This window comes from Vigna radiata, chromosome 6, assembly GCF_000741045.1.
Source record: "Vigna radiata var. radiata cultivar VC1973A chromosome 6, Vradiata_ver6, whole genome shotgun sequence".
Taxonomy (NCBI): Eukaryota; Viridiplantae; Streptophyta; class Magnoliopsida; order Fabales; family Fabaceae; genus Vigna; species Vigna radiata.
Genome location: NC_028356.1, coordinates 35993951 through 36014010, shown reverse-complemented (window position 1 = coordinate 36014010; position 20060 = coordinate 35993951). Strand labels below are relative to the sequence as shown.

The window sequence follows — 20060 nt, the reverse complement described above, 5'->3', positions numbered from 1 at the left end:
GTTATTTAATTTTATTAACTACATTGCATTCTAAATTTATTTAATGAATAAATTTAATTATTAATCCTTTTACAATATTATGTCTACTTACTTTCTACTTTTTCTTTTAATATAGTATTTCGGTGATATTTTTGGGACCGAAAGGACTAACCTCGATGACGTGACTCTGTTTCTTTCTGGTGGGGATCTTCAAATACCTTCGCCATTCGTTCCTTAATCCGTCCGTCAAATTCCAATCTTCACGCGAGATGGGGTCCCTGTAAAGACACTCCGACAATCAAGTTAGACGTCCGTAATAGAGGACCCTCAATCCTCAACAAGTTGATGCTTAGAACGAGGAGAGGGTTTTCGTAAATACGATGATATATGAAAAGTCAGTGTGAAGGTATGAGTGTGAGAAAATGTGAACATACCTTGTTTGGAGTCCTTGGTTCTTTATTTATAGGCTTTGGATTGATATAAGATAAACAGAATAAAATATAAACAAACTTACTTGATATATGATTTTGTTCATTTATTCAATTTGTGACATGATGGACCTCAAGCCCATAAAGTTAGATTAGTTTGATAATTCGGTTCAGTTAATTAGTAAACTGGACCGTTCGATGTAACTGATTGTTCGGTGTAACTGACCGTCAGAGATATACTACCGTAGATATATAGTTTAAAGTAATTATTTATTAACTTAATCATCATTTAAGTTAATCTGTTTATTTAGTTTAACAAGATACTAACATTTTCATTAACTTTAGGTATAAATTTGTTTTATCTTGTTATCGTTTACATTTTCTTGTTGACAAGGATATTGTAACTAACTTTAACAAAATATCACTATCTTCTCCGAGTAAATATTTATCTTTATTATTTGTTTTAGTTTCTATGTAAGTGAGGTAATCCTTTATTTTTAAGAAAAAAGAAATTGTGAAATATTTGATCCAATTCTTATTTAGAATTTATTTATATGATTCTTTGTTTTATTTGCCATATTTATCGGGGTTATCGAAACTTTATTGTTTACCAAGAAAAAATAAGTGAAAATAAATTTAAAAGTAAATAGAAATAAAAAATTATATTAAAATTTGTAAGACATTTAATTAATGTAATAATTTTTAAATTAAACAATAATTTAGATAAATTTTTTGATTAATAATATTTAAAACTAATTTAAAATCAGTTATAACTTTTATTTATAATAAAAACTATTTTAGATATGAATAACTTTTAGTTTATAAAATCATTTCTAAATTAATAATAATAATTATTTACTTTTTATTTCTAAAACTAATTATTATTAATAATTATTTTTAATGAGTTATATTTTTAGTATACATTTTTCACTCATATATTCGAATTTTTCCTTAATCTAAATATTTTTTTTAAAGAACTGATTGCTCTCAACAATTTGCATATTCATTATACTTCATTTCCTTACTTTCTCCTGCATTGTTCTCTCAATTTAAGAGAAGTCTAAGAAAAATTGATGATATTGAACAAAATTCAATATTATTCTTGAAGTGTGTTCAATCAAGCTATGCTTAATATAAGACACGTTCATAAGAAGACAAAATAAAATAATATAGAGAAACAAAGTATCTTTTACGAGAGACAAACTTTGTATAATAAAAAAATCCTATGAATAAAACATGTATAAGTTAGTCAAAAAAATGTTTTAAAATTAATTTATACAAAATATTTGTGAATAAATTAGAAAAAAGGTAAATAAATTGCAACTCCTTCATATGATATATGTAGTTTACTATTCGAGTTCTTATTTTTTTTAAATGTGTAAAAACACGGAAAAAAAATAATTGAAAAATATATGAATCATGTATCTTTATTAATGATTTTTTTTTTTCTTGAAAGAGCTTTCTTAGTTTCTAATAAAATAAAGAAATTAAATGATGAAATTGTAAGCAACGTCCCATCAGTTATTGTCGAGTAAAATAAATTAAGAGAAAGTCTTAAGAAAAGAGTTATGAAAGGTAATTTTATAAAAAAAACTCATGTGATTACGTATGAAAATTTTGAATATACCATCACTTAGTACGAAGTCAACATGTTTTAATTTTGAAATTTTAATTTTTTAAATATGAGTTATGGAAGCCTAACATACATTGACATTCATTTAGCACATTGAATATCAAATGAAAGTAAATTAGTTATAAAAAAATGAACTTTTATAGTTTTTTAAAAGATAAAAAAATAAAAAGTAAAAAAGATATTTTTTTGGATTAGATATGTTTTGTTGGGTTAAATATATTTTTAGTCCCTATACTTTGAGGCGATTTTGTTTTTAGTCTATTTTTAAATTATGGTACAATTTAGTCCTTCAAGTTAGGAAACTCTGGTTTTAGTCATTTTTATCAAATTTTTTTAACTTTATTTGTTGTTTCAAGCACGTTTTATTATAGCATCTGGATTGCTTACACTGTTTGACACATTTTTACTTCAATGTTAACTGAGAAACACGTTTGAAAAAAAAAATAAAGTTAAAAAATTTTGGTAAAACAGACTAAAACTAGAGTTTTCTAAAGTTGAAGGACTAAATTGTACCATAGTTTGAAAATGGACTAAAACCAAAATCGCCTCAAAGTATAGGAACTAAAAACATATTTAATCCTATTTTTTTATCTAAAGATGTAAAATTAGAGTATTGTTTTTAATTTCTATAGAATGAATACAATTTTAATAGAATTTATTTTGAATTAGATAAATAATATTGAATTTGGAGATTTATAAGTTTTTAAAAAAACAGACATGGTGACATTGTGGTATAAAGATGATTTGTTTGTTTTATGTTTGAATGGTAACTTATGAATTAAGAAACGAGAGTTGTTATGGTAGAAGAAAAGTGGCAATTATTAAGAGGAAGTGGAGGAGGTGGTGGTCCTTGGGAAAACTCCAATGCTCTTTAATTTCATTTTCTGGCTAACTTTAAACCTAAAGAGGAAACAACCACTCAACACGTCTTTAATATCTTTTTTTTTTCCTTTTGCATTTTACCAAAATGTGACACTACATTTGTTTGATATAACATCACTATGAAATAACTATTATTAATCCTTGGTATTGGGATTAGGTAAATTTATATTAAATAAGTGAATATAAATTTTATTTTATAAAATTTATTTACAAATAAAATTCATTAAGATGATATGAGAGTAATATAAAAACTATCATATAACAAAATTTATTACTTTGTTAAATATATCGTGTTATTCTTATAATCAAAATATTCATAATTGTTTAATTACGAGATCACGATGAATATATCTTAACTTCAAATCATACTATTTTATAAAACATAAAAATGAATACAAATTTCATCTTCAAAGTTGATTTCATAATATTTAAACAAAATCTATTACTTAATAATTATATTGATATATGACTATAAAGTTAAATATATTTACAGTATTTCAACTTTGACAAAAATTAAAATTTGCTTTTATCTTAAATTTTAATACATTTTAATTCTTAAACTTAAAAAAATAAAATAGTCTTTTTAGTACGACATAGTAAATTTTTATATTAAATTTATTAATTTTTAAAGTTTTAGACATAAACAAATTTTAATTTTACATTAAGATATTCAACTCATGAATATAATTTGGTATTAACCGTTGGAAAGAAAGAGTTGTTTGAAAATTATGATTGTGGCACATTGGTTTGAATTGGAAATCTGTGTGGATGCCATTGCAAAATTGACTCCACTTAAAAGGAAGAAGAGGTGCTTGTGTAAGCAATTAAATTAAATTTCATGAAAGGAAGAAAAACAGGTTTTATCTCATTTTGTATTTGTTAATGTTGTTCCGATCGGATTATGCTAACCTTCTCGGATTTTCCTTGGTCTTTGGTTGTTCCAGGAAGCAAAACAACATTCGAGTTCCCACGAGGCCCCAACAGATTCAACGTGCTGCTTTTGAGGACAGTCATCTCGACTAAAATCCTTTACTTTCTTCTTCCTCCACTCAGAATGTTCTTTGATTAGCACGTAAGAAAAAGCCGTTCTGTAATTTCAACTCCTTCAAATCTTCAAAAGGTAAGTAAAAAGAACTCACAGACATATAGTAGGTTACCGTTACTTTTGAATAATATATTAAGAAAGACCTTCTTTTTAATTTGACGCTTTTACCCTTCCCTTTTCCTCCCTTTATATATTTGCCCTTCACACCACTTGTTCATTCACACAAAGCAAAGTTGACTAAAGAAAACGGAGTTCTCAAATGGCAACTTCGCTCGCAATTCTTCTTCCTTTCTTTCTTATATTTAACCTTGCAAGTGAGTTTTCTCGTTTTGATTTAAGATTTTTGTACAATGGGACACCCTTTTTATATTTAGTTTTAATGAGTTTGAAAAAAATAAATTAACTATATAATATAATTATTCCTTTGAAATTGGAGTATGTCTTTTTTTTTTCTCAACTTTTTATATTTTGATTTTAATTTGTTATTGTCTTTTTTGTTTTGCTATTTTGCTAAGTAGTTTATGGAAAGAATGAAGGAAGTGAAGTTATTGATGTTGTTAATCTGTGCAGGTTCTGAATCGTTTATCGGCGTGAACTATGGGCAAGTCGCCGACAACCTGCCGCCGCCTTCGGCGACGGCGAAGCTCCTCCAATCGACGGCGATAGGGAAAGTCCGGTTGTACGGAACCGACCCAGCGATAATAAAAGCGCTGGCGAACACGGGAATTGGAATCGTGATCGGCGCGGCAAACGGCGACATTCCGGGCCTGGCGTCGGACCCGAACTTCGCGAAAACGTGGGTGAACACCAACGTCGTGCCGTACTACCCCGCGAGCAACATCATCCTCGTGACCGTTGGCAACGAAGTGATAACCTCCAACGACGCGGGCCTCGTGAACCAGATGCTGCCGGCGATCCAGAACGTGCAGAGCGCGCTGGACGCGGCCTCTCTCGGCGGCAAGATCAAGGTGTCGACGGTGCACTCGATGGCGGTTCTGAGGGACTCGGAGCCTCCCTCCGCCGGAAGGTTCCACCCTGAGTACGACACCGTTTTGCAGGGGCTGTTGTCGTTTAACAATGCCACGGGCTCTCCCTTCGCCATCAACCCTTATCCCTACTTCGCCTACAGAAGCGACCCTGGCAGAGCCGACAACCTTGCTTTCTGCCTCTTTCAGCCTAACGCGGGCCGAATTGACTCTAACACCAACATTAAGTACATGAACATGTTCGATGCTCAGGTATCCACAACCGATTTTGGTAGTTTCAGTATTTACTAGTTATTGGTATGGTGTATTGAAAGTGTTTGTGTTTTTGTGAGTGTAGGTGGATGCGGTTCGCTCAGCGTTGGATTCTTTGGGGTTTAAGAATGTTGAGATTGTGGTTGCGGAGACAGGATGGCCCTACAAGGGAGACAGCAATGAAGCTGGTCCAAGTCTAGAGAATGCTAAGGCTTATAACGGTAATCTCATTGCACACCTTCGATCAATGGTTGGGACTCCATTGATGCCTGGAAAATCCGTGGACACGTACCTGTTTGCTCTGTATGATGAAGACTTGAAGCCCGGTGCTGCTTCTGAGAGAGCATTTGGACTTTTCAACCCTGATCAAACCATGATCTATGATGCTGGCCTCACCAAACAGCAACAAACCAGTAGCCCCGTGCCAGTAGTTGCTCCGGTAAGAAAGAATTCTATTATGAGTAATACTGTCAATAATTAGGCACTGTTGATGATGAGTAATACTGTCAATCTGTCAATCTATACATTACATATTCATAGTTCTCATCATCATCCTGAAGCTGTTCTAGACTTATTATAGTCTATAGCAGTATTTAACAATGTATTTCTTAATTTGATTGAAGACTCCGGATGTGTCAAAATCTCCAGTGATACCAGCGCCAACAGACCCGGGTCAAACACAAAAATCTCCGGTGATTCCACCGCCCGTAGGCCCGGGTCCAACACCAAATAATGCAGAATTCTTGAGTGGACATGAAGCCACCATTTTGCAGTCTTTAATAATGTTCTCAGTTCTCGTCTTAATGTTGTTCTAGCTTGTGGTATTTAATATAATATGTTTCTTAATTTCATTGAAGACCACTCCGGATATGTCAAAATCTCCCGTGACTCCAAAGCCAACAACAGTTCCAAGTGCCCTACTGCTCTTCACCACATGAACTAATCTTCTCTAAGTGAGATTGAATTAGAGCTTTAAGGAAAACCCCCAAGACTGAGCTACCTATATTCATTCCAGAACTTAATTTAAATCTCACCTAAAGATGATACTTAATTCTTTGAATCATAATTCATACCATACCAACTTCATTGCCTTTAAATTCTCAATTTTATGCATAAAGATGTTATATTACTTTGGTTTCATACAAATCCTACATAATTAACTCATACAATACTAAAACAAATCATACAATGCTAGAAACAAGTCATACATTACATGTTTTCACAGAAAAAATCCTTTATTAATACCAATTTCTCTATCCACTATAATTACCTATACTTAAGTAATTCAAATGGCTTGGAAACCCTCACCAATGGCTCCGGAAGGGTCAAAAACCCCCAGAACGACCTAAAGAACGTCCAAAACGGACGTCCGGAACCCCCCAAACTATCAAAAACNAAAGCAACAGCAGAAACCTGCGCCCAGCGCCATTTATGGGCGCCCAGCGTGAATTTCTGCTGGAAAACAGCAGGAAATGGCGCCCAGCGCCCTTTTTGGGCGCTCGGCGTGAATTATGTAGATTTTTTTGCATAATTGAGCAACTCTACCCCCTAAGTTTCGTTGTAGGCCTTTTGGTGAACTTTGGACACTCCTAACTCGAAATACAAGTTGAATCTAACTTGTTTGAAGTCTCACACACCATCCTAACTCAAAACTCTAAGAGATATGCAAGGAAATTGGATTTAAAACTCTAATATTAATCACCTAGGAGCTCAATCTGAATTCTACCACTTAGAAACCATTTTAGGCCAATTATACACTTCCTATAAGTCACAAGTGACTTAACTAAACTGTCTCAAACACCCATTTCAGACCTGAACACCTAGATTGAAAATTCACTACCCAAGTCTCCTAGTTTTAACTCAAACGCTGAAAACTAACTTAGCCATTTTTCAGAAAATATGCAGAATTGAATTCTGCTCTTAAGACTTTAAATTTGCAACACGCACACAATCATACAACTCAGAATTTATTTATTATCAGTTCTCATCAATCACAGACCAATAACGTAAATTTCAGTACACATTTTTCATTGATACAAGCGAAAACCATACAATATCATACAAATTCACACATGCAGTTCAATTCAACAAATCTTCTTATAATTAGATATAATAATTTATCACTCAACAACTAAACTTAGATGAATCAAGCTTCCCTTACCTGGGTTTTTAATAGAACTTAACCCAATTTCAAATTTGCCACCCACCGAATTTCTATGGAAGCCTACAGATCACAAATTGGAATTTAGAAGTAATTCTTAGTGTCTAACTTAAGTCAGAATTTGATGATGGAAGTTTGTAGATACATGCAACAACCCCAATTGCATGATCAATACTCAAATTTCATGAAAGTGAAAGAGGTTTACACTTACCGGTCAATTTGAAGAATTTGATTGGTAGGAGACGAAGTTCTCTGCGTTGCAATCACTGGGGCACCTTCAATTTGCAAGTTCTCTGGATCAAGAAAGCTTAAGATTAGAGAGAAGACAGAGGATGGAAGTGAGGTGTTTCTAGAGAGAGAGTGAAAATGAGAAAATGGCTTGGTGTTTGCAACAGAGGTGTTTTTCAAAAAAAAAAAGGGTTCTTACAAGTTACATTTTTTTTTATTTTTGTAGGAACTTCAATTTTATTGTATGATTTATCTCAGACCCCTCCTTTTGATCTCCCTTTCACTGCACGTCAAATCATCCCCAATTCTGTTTCTTCCAGGATATACAAGATAACATATTATTAATCTCACTAATTATAACGTTGAATAAATAAGAAAATATAAAAGTTAATCTGTAAAGATTCTTTTATAGGATTTTTAATTTCTACGAAAGTTAAGTTTATCTTATGGAACAATTTTTTTATATTATTTTATTTCTTTTAAAAATATTCATCGACAAACTTNTTTACAAAATTCTTAGTCTCTTAAAATTTATCTGTGTAATTATCTTAAAATTCATTGATACAATTTCTTTATGATAATTCTTATAAAATTAAATGATTTATCATTTTTGAAAGTCAAAATATGATATTTTGTTTTTTTTTTTTCAGTTCTCAATCTAAACTTAAACTACTCATATAGCAGTTAATTACACAGTTTTAATTATAGCAGTTAACGTTTCAAAATATTATAACAATATATATATATATATATATATATATATATATATATATATAAATATAAATTAAAGTATAATTGAAAGTTTAAGTTATAAAGGTAAGGAGAAAGAAGTGTCACAGGAGAGAAAAGAAATAAATAATGAGAGAGAAAATTATGAGAGAGAAAATTATGAGAGAGAGAGGTAGTTATAATGATGTTGTAATGGAAAGAGAAGAGAAATAGGAGAGACAGAAAGATATGTCAGTAATAGCAGAGGAGAGAGAAGAAAAATTAATACCGTTACACCTTAGTTAATGGAACGGATCTATTGTAAGCAAAATAAAAATTCTGAGGACCTAATTAAATCACTTTTAAAATGGGGAAATTCAGTCCAAACTTGGAGACTAAATAAGTATTTAACCCTTTATACATAACACTGCTTCTCGTTTTCTTCTTTCAGCCATAATGTTTGTCCATTTTCGTAAATTATATATTTATAAATTTATTAATAATGTTATCAACTTAAAAAAAAAAACACCTAAGTATCATGACATAAAGTTAATACATACACTTTTGAAAAGTCACAGCAATCCTCTAATGAAAATGAAGATTTTGAGAGTGTGAAAAAGGGATCGGCATAGTAGGAAAAACTAAAAGAGAGAGAGAGATTATCCTACTTGGCTGCCTTGTGTTGAGCCAGATAATTAGTAATTTTTTTTTTTCTCATGTACTTCCAGGAACATATTGCCATTTTCAATTATAAAGATCATGCTAAAGCACGATACTTCATAACAGAGAAGACGAAGGCGTCAGAACAGGGTTGGTCTGTCTCTCTCAAAGCAAGGTGTTGGAAAAGGCATGGAGACTAATCACCAAGAGGCATTTGAAGTCTCCAATTACAGGACTCAAGTAGCCAATTCCGATTCGTTTGATGATGATGGGCGTCCCAAAAGAACTGGTAATCAAACATCTTCATAACTCCAATTACTTGTGTTGGTTATTGCTGAGTAACTATTGATCGCAAAACTTACTCAGCTCTGTAAAACAGGTGATTTCTTGACTGCAAGTGCCCATATAATATCGGCAGTTATTGGCTCTGGAGTGATATCTTTGGCTTGGGCATTTGCTCAGCTTGGTTGGGTTGCTGGTCTTTCTTTATTGATTCTGTTTTCTGTAGTAACTTATTACGCCTCCTGTTTTCTAGCTGCCTGTTATCGTACTGAAAATCAAGCTACTGGGAATAGAAACTATACCTACTTGCATTGCGTTCGATCTCATCTTGGTACGGATCTAGCTCAACTCAATTGTGATAATCTTGTAATGTCTTTTCATTATATTTCCCGAAAAAAGTATAAATTAAAATAACAAGGAATTGACTTTCCATGTTTTTACTGAACAAAAAATTCTTGGATTTTGCAGGTAGAATGAATGCAACGTTGTGTGGGTGCGTTCAGTATGCAAATTTGTTTGGAACCGCAGTCGGGTATACCATTTCTGCTTCAATAAGCATGATGTGAGTTTTGAAAGGTGTAGTGTTATTGTGTGGGTTAACTTCTAAGAACAAAAATGCTAATTGGTGTTTTGAGTTTTCTGCAGGGCTGTCCGAAGGTCTAATGGTCATCGAAATAGCGGAGGAAAAAATCGATGCAAAATCATGATTTCATTTGCGATTTTTCAAATTTTGTTATCCCAAATTTCAGAATTTGATAAGTTTTCGTGGCTACCTATTGTTCCTGGTGTCATGTCTTTCACATATTCTGTAATAGCGCTCTATCTTGGAATTACTAAGGTTATAGGTATGGTTCATGTTATGTTAGAGAGCACTGTCATTTATTATATCATTATGAGTTGATGATTGATGAATTTGACTTGAATGGTTCTTGTGATAGGAAATAGAACGGTTAGAGGAAGTTTAACTGGCGTAAGTATTGGTGTTATGTCAGAAAGCCAAAAATTTTGGAGGTGTTTCCAAGCACTTGGTAACATAGCCTCTGCCTATTCCTACGCAACGATCCTTATAGAAATTCAGGTACAAGTACATTCATATGAACTTGATTGTTCTGATCAAAATTGAAATTTTACATCACAATCTGTATGTTCTAAATGTGAATATTATAAGTTGGAGTATAAACTAAAACAGGGGTTGGGTTGTTATGAAACAGGACAAAATCAAATCACCTCCGGAAGAATCAAAAACAATGTCGAAGGCTATTTCAGTGAGTGCCTTGGTAACAAGCATTTTCTATTTGCTATGTGGTAGTGTTGGATATGCGGCTTTTGGAGATGCAAGCCCTCGAAACCTGCTAACTGGTTTTGGCTTCTATAAATCATATTGGCTCGTCGACATAGCCAATGTTGCAATTCTTGTCCACCTTGTTGCTGCATTCCAAGTTGACTGTCAATTCATGTTCTTATTCATTGAAAACCTCGCAGCAAAACAATTCCCAGACAGTGATTTTATAAAGAAGGAGTTTGAAGTACCAGTCCCTGGTTGCGAACCCCTCAAGCTCAACCTCTTTAGATTGGTTTCGAGGACAACTTTCGTGATTTGCTGCACTGGCATAGCAATTTTGGTACCATTTTCGACTGATATTGTTGAGCTTATTCGTACCATATCCTATTGGCCGCTCACCGTGTATTTTCCAGTGGAGATGTATATAGTTCAAACTAGAATACGAAAGTGGAGTACAAAATGGATATGCCTGCAGATGCTTAGCGCTACATGCTTCGTCTTGATAATGCTAGCTGCAGTAGGTTCAACTGCTGGACTTCTTCATAAAGTTTACAATCCATTAATGCCCGGTTACTAGTTTACTGCCATCTCTCCGTTAACATCATGGTTGGAAATTACATGTTTTGATTCATTTGTAAGTGTCTTTAATTACTTTATAGATTTTATTTTAAATATTTAAAAAGTTACACTTAAATTATATTTTGGTATTGATGTGTCATTTACATTAATAAAGTCTATGAAGGAAAAAATATTAACCCCGTATATAAAATTCACAAATTTATAATGGAGAATAAATTAGTAACTATTTAAGTCATTATTTCTGTCGCAATCAAAGTATCATTACGCTATGATATATATGTAATCTCCACTTTCGTGTTTGTCTTTTTTTTTTTTCAAGAGAAAGTTTCAGCAAGTTGAATAACATAGGAAAAAACAGTCTTAAATTTATTGTGTGGTTAAGATTTTGGTTGAATCTGTCATGTTTTAGCATAATTCACTTCCATTAATTAAGATATCCCATTTTGTCATAATATTATCAAAAAATTGTCTCTTTTTTAAGATTTTGTACCGAGACCAAATATTCATCAATAAATTTAAGTTATTTTTACTATGAATTTTTTTAAAATTTAAGATCTTATTTACGAACATTCCAAGTTAGATGCATGGCCAGATGAAAAGACCATAACAGGACCAGAATTTCAAGCTTTGTAATTTGAAAACATGGTGTAATCTAACTCCTTAAATACATAAATAAATAAATAAAGTGAAGTAAGAATGAGACCTGGGTCGCGTACGGTGGCTCGAACCGTGTAGCCACGCTCCATTAGCCTCATCACAAGCCATGATCCTATGAAACCCGAAGCTCCGGTAATGCAAACGGATTCTGATCTTGACCTTGGGAAAACTCCAATGCTCTTTAATTTCATTTTCTGGCTAACTTTAAACCTAAAGAGGAAACAACCACTCAACACGTCTTTAATATCTTTTTTTTTTCCTTTTGCATTTTACCAAAATGTGACACTACATTTGTTTGATATAACATCACTATGAAATAACTATTATTAATCCTTGGTATTGGGATTAGGTAAATTTATATTAAATAAGTGAATATAAATTTTATTTTATAAAATTTATTTACAAATAAAATTCATTAAGATGATATGAGAGTAATATAAAAACTATCATATAACAAAATTTATTACTTTGTTAAATATATCGTGTTATTCTTATAATCAAAATATTCATAATTGTTTAATTACGAGATCACGATGAATATATCTTAACTTCAAATCATACTATTTTATAAAACATAAAAATGAATACAAATTTCATCTTCAAAGTTGATTTCATAATATTTAAACAAAATCTATTACTTAATAATTATATTGATATATGACTATAAAGTTAAATATATTTACAGTATTTCAACTTTGACAAAAATTAAAATTTGCTTTTATCTTAAATTTTAATACATTTTAATTCTTAAACTTAAAAAAATAAAATAGTCTTTTTAGTACGACATAGTAAATTTTTATATTAAATTTATTAATTTTTAAAGTTTTAGACATAAACAAATTTTAATTTTACATTAAGATATTCAACTCATGAATATAATTTGGTATTAACCGTTGGAAAGAAAGAGTTGTTTGAAAATTATGATTGTGGCACATTGGTTTGAATTGGAAATCTGTGTGGATGCCATTGCAAAATTGACTCCACTTAAAAGGAAGAAGAGGTGCTTGTGTAAGCAATTAAATTAAATTTCATGAAAGGAAGAAAAACAGGTTTTATCTCATTTTGTATTTGTTAATGTTGTTCCGATCGGATTATGCTAACCTTCTCGGATTTTCCTTGGTCTTTGGTTGTTCCAGGAAGCAAAACAACATTCGAGTTCCCACGAGGCCCCAACAGATTCAACGTGCTGCTTTTGAGGACAGTCATCTCGACTAAAATCCTTTACTTTCTTCTTCCTCCACTCAGAATGTTCTTTGATTAGCACGTAAGAAAAAGCCGTTCTGTAATTTCAACTCCTTCAAATCTTCAAAAGGTAAGTAAAAAGAACTCACAGACATATAGTAGGTTACCGTTACTTTTGAATAATATATTAAGAAAGACCTTCTTTTTAATTTGACGCTTTTACCCTTCCCTTTTCCTCCCTTTATATATTTGCCCTTCACACCACTTGTTCATTCACACAAAGCAAAGTTGACTAAAGAAAACGGAGTTCTCAAATGGCAACTTCGCTCGCAATTCTTCTTCCTTTCTTTCTTATATTTAACCTTGCAAGTGAGTTTTCTCGTTTTGATTTAAGATTTTTGTACAATGGGACACCCTTTTTATATTTAGTTTTAATGAGTTTGAAAAAAATAAATTAACTATATAATATAATTATTCCTTTGAAATTGGAGTATGTCTTTTTTTTTTCTCAACTTTTTATATTTTGATTTTAATTTGTTATTGTCTTTTTTGTTTTGCTATTTTGCTAAGTAGTTTATGGAAAGAATGAAGGAAGTGAAGTTATTGATGTTGTTAATCTGTGCAGGTTCTGAATCGTTTATCGGCGTGAACTATGGGCAAGTCGCCGACAACCTGCCGCCGCCTTCGGCGACGGCGAAGCTCCTCCAATCGACGGCGATAGGGAAAGTCCGGTTGTACGGAACCGACCCAGCGATAATAAAAGCGCTGGCGAACACGGGAATTGGAATCGTGATCGGCGCGGCAAACGGCGACATTCCGGGCCTGGCGTCGGACCCGAACTTCGCGAAAACGTGGGTGAACACCAACGTCGTGCCGTACTACCCCGCGAGCAACATCATCCTCGTGACCGTTGGCAACGAAGTGATAACCTCCAACGACGCGGGCCTCGTGAACCAGATGCTGCCGGCGATCCAGAACGTGCAGAGCGCGCTGGACGCGGCCTCTCTCGGCGGCAAGATCAAGGTGTCGACGGTGCACTCGATGGCGGTTCTGAGGGACTCGGAGCCTCCCTCCGCCGGAAGGTTCCACCCTGAGTACGACACCGTTTTGCAGGGGCTGTTGTCGTTTAACAATGCCACGGGCTCTCCCTTCGCCATCAACCCTTATCCCTACTTCGCCTACAGAAGCGACCCTGGCAGAGCCGACAACCTTGCTTTCTGCCTCTTTCAGCCTAACGCGGGCCGAATTGACTCTAACACCAACATTAAGTACATGAACATGTTCGATGCTCAGGTATCCACAACCGATTTTGGTAGTTTCAGTATTTACTAGTTATTGGTATGGTGTATTGAAAGTGTTTGTGTTTTTGTGAGTGTAGGTGGATGCGGTTCGCTCAGCGTTGGATTCTTTGGGGTTTAAGAATGTTGAGATTGTGGTTGCGGAGACAGGATGGCCCTACAAGGGAGACAGCAATGAAGCTGGTCCAAGTCTAGAGAATGCTAAGGCTTATAACGGTAATCTCATTGCACACCTTCGATCAATGGTTGGGACTCCATTGATGCCTGGAAAATCCGTGGACACGTACCTGTTTGCTCTGTATGATGAAGACTTGAAGCCCGGTGCTGCTTCTGAGAGAGCATTTGGACTTTTCAACCCTGATCAAACCATGATCTATGATGCTGGCCTCACCAAACAGCAACAAACCAGTAGCCCCGTGCCAGTAGTTGCTCCGGTAAGAAAGAATTCTATTATGAGTAATACTGTCAATAATTAGGCACTGTTGATGATGAGTAATACTGTCAATCTGTCAATCTATACATTACATATTCATAGTTCTCATCATCATCCTGAAGCTGTTCTAGACTTATTATAGTCTATAGCAGTATTTAACAATGTATTTCTTAATTTGATTGAAGACTCCGGATGTGTCAAAATCTCCAGTGATACCAGCGCCAACAGACCCGGGTCAAACACAAAAATCTCCGGTGATTCCACCGCCCGTAGGCCCGGGTCCAACACCAAATAATGCAGAATTCTTGAGTGGACATGAAGCCACCATTTTGCAGTCTTTAATAATGTTCTCAGTTCTCGTCTTAATGTTGTTCTAGCTTGTGGTATTTAATATAATATGTTTCTTAATTTCATTGAAGACCACTCCGGATATGTCAAAATCTCCCGTGACTCCAAAGCCAACAACAGTTCCAAGTCCAACCAAAACAAACTGGTGTGTGCCGAAAGCAGGAGTATCAGATCCACAGTTGCAAGCAAATTTGGACTATGCTTGTGGGCAGGGGATTGATTGTACCGCAATTCAACAAGGAGGAGCTTGTTTTGAACCTAACACTTTACTAAACCATGCTGCATATGCCATGAATCTATTGTATCAAACTGCTGGACGGAATCCATTGACTTGTGATTTCTCCCAAACAGCCATGTTATCAACAAATAATCCAAGTAAGTAGTACCCATTTCATCATAAACTTTGATTATAGTGTAGTTGTTGTACACCCACATGTTTACAATCTTTGCTCTTTGTTTGTTTTGTAGGTTACAAGAGTTGTCTTTATGCTGGTGGAAATGCCTAACCTAAAAAACAAGAAAGTAGATAAAAGATGCCACTTTTTGTTGTTTAAATTATTCTGTCTTAATTGCCAAGAATTCCCCCTGGTTGGTTCTTTGAGTGCTATGTAGTAATAGGAGAGTGTGTATGTATCTATGAGGAGGATCCTCCTCTATTTATAGTATCACATTTTTTAATGTCATTCAACTGTGAGTAATAATATTTTAAACATCGGGCTCCAATGTGTATATATATGTTTGTTTTCTTCACTTAATTTTTGCTATGTTTATTTCCTATAATTTCAAAAGAGTCAATGAGAATTTCAAATTTATAAAAATAAAAACATAAAATAAAATATTTTTCTTAAAGAAATTAAATACGTTCTCAATTATCTTTACATCATTAACGAAATTTAAATAAAATTAACATAATTGATTTTTATATTAAAATTATTTACTAAAAACGAAATATATTGTTTTATTTAACCACTATTTGTGTATTTGATTTTTAAGAAAGTTTAATTTTATTTTCACTTCTATTTATTTTAGATTATAAATAAAAATCTTTTTTTTATCTGAATTTAAATTTTAAATAATTATTTTAAAATATTTTCAAAAATTGAAAGAGACCAGAAATATACATAGATATTCAGAAGTATTCACATAGTATAAAAAAATACATTGATTCATTGATTCGATAGAGCATCAAATAAACAAAAAAATGTAACCGCCATAAATAATGCCAATTTATATATGGTAACTTTTTTAAGTTAGTCTGTAACATAACAATCTATATGACACTTCTAGATAAGTGTCTCGAATGTAATAAATAAAAGAAATATAGATCATATAGAGTAGTAGTTTTTATGTTCTTGAGTAGAAAACATGCGAAAACAAAATCAATGAGACTTATCAAAGATCAATTCTTCAAAACAAAATTCTCTATATGCTATATCTTTTAGATATAACATTTGCAAACTCTTAAAATTTACACATTCATAACTTAAATAGGTTACTTTCTTATAAATTAAGTTTTAGATTAAAATTAGGTTTGCTTCTCCAAAGTTGCTTATATTGTGAAGTAAAACGTAACAAATAAATAAGTCATCAATCTCTTCATTTTGTCAAATCCTAACAATAACCATTACACAATATTAAATTCTCTTAAAACTCCAACATACAAACTACTACAAAAAGAAAGACAATAATAACATAAAAAATAAAGATTAGTTCGAGAAATATTTGAAGTAAAAGAATCTTAATCCATGAAAAGTCACATATGTACTCTTATATCTTGGAAGTTCATGTTTGACTCATATACTAATGAAGTTTTTGGCTTGTTTCCACGATGAGGTGAATGTTTCTATGTGTTGTGAAAAAGTCTTGAGATTTGTCTGGTCTTGAATGACCATGAGTTGAACTAGAACTCTTGGAATAACATATAATGGTTGTTTTACCGTTGTCTCATAATGAGTTTCAAATGTTTTTATTAGTTTTAAATTTTGGGTTTGTAAGATATGAGATGAAATCTTAATATATCTTTGTAAGGTAAGTCGATTAAGACATAAAAAAAGTCTAATTAAAAGAAAATCTTTATATGATGCTTAAGTAAATAAAAATGTAAGGATTTATTTAAAGTATAAGAGAAAGTATGAAAAAATGATTTTGTGTATTATACTTTCTAATGGAACTCTTTTATATCAAACTACGCGGATACGAAACTCATATTTGAATATCCTAAAAATAACATAGCCACAAAAAATATATGCATCTATATGCATTGAATATCTATCGTTAATAAAGATGATGAAACTTCAATGAACATCAAATTAACGTGTATATAAACATTTTACTTTCACTTTTCCTTTTTTTTTTACTTCTTTTTTTGACATTAGTTACCCCTATCATGCTTTACAAAAAATTTGGTTTAATCCATTTAGGTGTCTCTATTTTCGTTCGGTCTTCCCACTTTGGTCTCTTTCTTTTAAACTTTCTCAATTGAGTCCTCAAAACTGTTAATTTGAAGCAATTTAGTCCCTGCTGTTAAAAATCGTTAACGGCCGTTTAAGTATGGATGACATGGCATTATAAATAAATTTTATATTAAAATTTATTAATAAATATTTATTTAATCAAAATTTTAGAAGGGCAAATTGGGCAGAAAGGACGCGATCTTTGTTTTTGGCAGAGGCGAAGCGAATTGGCAGGGTTGGTTCTTGTCTTGATCCGGAACCATCATCCATTCTTGAAGAAAGGAATCCAGATACACAATTGTCGAAGGAAAGGCAACTCAGAAAAATAAAAAAAGACGATTTCATTTGGTGTGAGTGTTCCCCTTCGTCATTCGTCCTATGCAAATCACACTTCCTCTTTAACTTGAAACCTCTATCTGCATTTTGTTAATGATCTCCACCCCTACCTAGCGTCACCACCATCAACTCATATGTACTCCTTGATTCCTCCGCCGCTGAATGACTTCTTTTACATGTTTCTACCACTAAATATCCCCATTTTCGCCATTGTTCTCACACCATTGGTCTTGCATTTAAAAAAGGAAAACAGAGGAGACCAAAACAAATGAAACCACCCAACTCAATGAAACCCTTCAACATCACGACCACCTGTAGACTCAACCCCCTTTCATGTTCCATTATACTTTTATTTTCCTTGTTTTCCAACATCAACAGCAATATACCTCAAACAAGGAAGAACAAAATCAACCAAGCTGAACCAAATCAACAAAAAAAAAACTCACAAACACAACCCCATTATCATCATTAACCTCAACTTATGCCGTGAAATCCCCAATGTCGTTTCCCTATAAGAAAAAACTCAATCCGAACACCCAAGGTCAATTATAAACAAAGTCAGATAATCCCCGTTGCTCTAAAGTGTTACAATTGGGGCTTCACCACCCAATTAGCAAGTTGTGTGTGTCGGACTCGTAGCACTTGGTGGCAGCGACCACGACTTCGAAGAGAGGGGAGGGTTTTTTCCCTGCTTGCGAACGAAGGGTAACCGGCGGCAACCTTGGTCGTGACCCGTGGTGTTGGTGGTGCTTTGGCTAGCGACTCACGGCGACTGGGCTCGCTCAAATGAAGGTGACTGGTCGGATGGGGTGGTGGAGTGCGAACCGAAATGGAGGAAGGGCCTGACGTCGGGCGATCAGTGGCTCTGGCGGCTCGCGATGTCACCGGTGACACCATTGACGGCGGTCTGTGCCGGAGAAGTCGAGTGGTGAGATGGTAGCCTTGGGTTCTGCCGACGGAGATGAGGGGCTGCTAGTGCACTGAGAAAGAGACCCTTTGTGTTGTTCTGCGTTATGAGTTAAATGAGGTGAGGATGTGGAAACCCTAAAGGGGTTTCTAAGTTTCTGAATGGGAAGACCACTGGGCCAAACCCAAAAGATATTCCCACTTTGCCCTTCTGATTAAATAAATATTTATTAATAAATTTTAATATAAAATTGAGTTATAATGCCACGTCATCAATATTTAAACAATCGTTAACGATTTTTAACGGCAGCGATTGAATTGCTTCAAATTAGCACTTTTGAGGACTCAATTGGGAAAGTTTAAAAGAAGGGGACCAAAGTGGGAAGACCGAACGAAAATAGAAATGCCTAAATGGTTTAAACCAAAAAATTTTAAATACGGGCTAACACAAAATTATGCTCTTATTTTCAGTTGTTTGAGATTAAATCTCTCCACTCAACTTAAGTGATGCAAGTCCATTTAATTTATGGGTTGTATGTTCTTTCCAATTTTCTCTCCTTTCTTTGCTTCTACTTTGGTATAATCTATGTTTTTCATTTAATATCTTTTATTAACTCAATTATCATTTAAATATTTTTTTAAATAAGATACAAAGTCAAAATGTTACATTAATTATATATTTAATATATATTAATTATAAGAGAAAATAATAAATAAATTATTAATATTTTTTTATTGCTAAATATTTTTAAGGGTAAGAATGTATATCAATTATTTCTCTATAAATTCATGTTTAGTTTTCATGAAACACCACAAGTGAGATTTAGCTTTTGTATAATTTTATAATCTTAAAGAGCATTTTGAAAAGACTTATGGAGAAAATTGAGATAAAATCTATTGGAATTATGATTATGATTATGATTTTATTAAATTTTGCACAACCCGTATTAAGTCATGGTTTTTTTTGCCGATTGAAGTGTACAGCTCAATGTGCAGCACTAAGACTTTCTTCTCAAGGATTGTTTAACAGATGTGTCAATGATTGTAAGTCACATTGTAGCCAATTATCCAATCAACCTTTTTATAATTGTATAAGTGATTGTCACTTAATGAAGTCTAACGCCATCAACAACGGTATGTCTTCTATTGTGGTTTTATATTGTTTTTCAATGTTTTATTTCATTGATTTCTTTTTCTCGTGATTTTTATAACTTATTTGCTTATTTATGATTTTGATAATTAATTTTACATGCTTTTCAGGTGCTCGTGATAATGTGAACAATGAGATGAATACTTGCATGCAAAAGTGTAAAAAAATATTATAATTTATAGCAAAAGAAAA

At 33.1% G+C, this 20060-nt stretch overlaps 3 protein-coding genes across 6 annotated transcripts; all 3 read left to right on the top strand.

Moving 5' to 3' along the window:
• Positions 1-4164: 4164 nt before the first annotated feature.
• Positions 4165-9184, top strand: LOC106764720 (glucan endo-1,3-beta-glucosidase 7). 3 transcript variants are annotated; one of them, XM_014649071.2, is made up of 4 exons: positions 4165-4281; positions 4538-5205; positions 5291-5644; positions 9031-9184. In XM_014649071.2, exons 1-4 carry the CDS (start codon positions 4227-4229, stop codon positions 9160-9162), a joined length of 1209 nt encoding a protein of 402 aa, XP_014504557.1. In that variant the 5' UTR covers positions 4165-4226; the 3' UTR covers positions 9163-9184. The 3 variants fall into 3 exon arrangements, with proteins under 3 accessions (XP_014504557.1, XP_014504558.1, XP_014504556.1); XM_014649072.2 differs by lacking the exon at positions 9031-9184 and adding an exon at positions 6063-6278; XM_014649070.2 differs by lacking the exon at positions 9031-9184 and adding an exon at positions 5829-6056.
• On the top strand, positions 9124-11247 carry LOC106764719 (amino acid permease 3). Its single transcript, XM_014649069.2, has 6 exons — positions 9124-9251; positions 9342-9575; positions 9713-9806; positions 9890-10089; positions 10183-10322; positions 10456-11247. The coding sequence occupies exons 1-6, from the start codon at positions 9152-9154 to the stop codon at positions 11101-11103; spliced, it is 1416 nt and encodes a 471-aa protein (XP_014504555.1). The 5' UTR covers positions 9124-9151; the 3' UTR covers positions 11104-11247.
• Positions 11248-13196: 1949 nt separating this feature from the next.
• On the top strand, positions 13197-15708 carry LOC106764718 (glucan endo-1,3-beta-glucosidase 7). 2 transcript variants are annotated; one of them, XM_014649067.2, is made up of 5 exons: positions 13197-13313; positions 13570-14237; positions 14323-14676; positions 15095-15398; positions 15492-15708. In XM_014649067.2, the coding sequence occupies exons 1-5, from the start codon at positions 13259-13261 to the stop codon at positions 15527-15529; spliced, it is 1419 nt and encodes a 472-aa protein (XP_014504553.1). In that variant the 5' UTR covers positions 13197-13258; the 3' UTR covers positions 15530-15708. The 2 variants fall into 2 exon arrangements, with proteins under 2 accessions (XP_014504553.1, XP_014504554.1); XM_014649068.2 differs by lacking the exons at positions 15095-15398; positions 15492-15708 and adding an exon at positions 14861-15088.
• The last annotated feature ends 4352 nt before the right edge of the window (positions 15709-20060 follow it).

Excerpts from the sequence above, each read along its gene's own strand:
- LOC106764720 (XM_014649070.2), top strand. The coding sequence starts at position 4,227 with ATGGCAACTTCGCTCGCAATTCTTCTTCCTTTCTTTCTTATATTTAAC. Across the intron at positions 5,206-5,290 it reads TGAACATGTTCGATGCTCAG|GTGGATGCGGTTCGCTCAGC; the intron begins GTATCCACAACC and ends TTGTGAGTGTAG. Across the intron at positions 5,645-5,828 it reads CCGTGCCAGTAGTTGCTCCG|ACTCCGGATGTGTCAAAATC; the intron begins GTAAGAAAGAAT and ends ATTTGATTGAAG.
- LOC106764719 (XM_014649069.2), top strand. The coding sequence starts at position 9,152 with ATGGAGACTAATCACCAAGAGGCATTTGAAGTCTCCAATTACAGGACT. Across the intron at positions 9,252-9,341 it reads TGGGCGTCCCAAAAGAACTG|GTGATTTCTTGACTGCAAGT; the intron begins GTAATCAAACAT and ends TCTGTAAAACAG. Across the intron at positions 10,323-10,455 it reads CGATCCTTATAGAAATTCAG|GACAAAATCAAATCACCTCC; the intron begins GTACAAGTACAT and ends GTTATGAAACAG.
- LOC106764718 (XM_014649067.2), top strand. The coding sequence starts at position 13,259 with ATGGCAACTTCGCTCGCAATTCTTCTTCCTTTCTTTCTTATATTTAAC. Across the intron at positions 14,677-15,094 it reads CCGTGCCAGTAGTTGCTCCG|ACCACTCCGGATATGTCAAA; the intron begins GTAAGAAAGAAT and ends ATTTCATTGAAG. Across the intron at positions 15,399-15,491 it reads GTTATCAACAAATAATCCAA|GTTACAAGAGTTGTCTTTAT; the intron begins GTAAGTAGTACC and ends TTTGTTTTGTAG.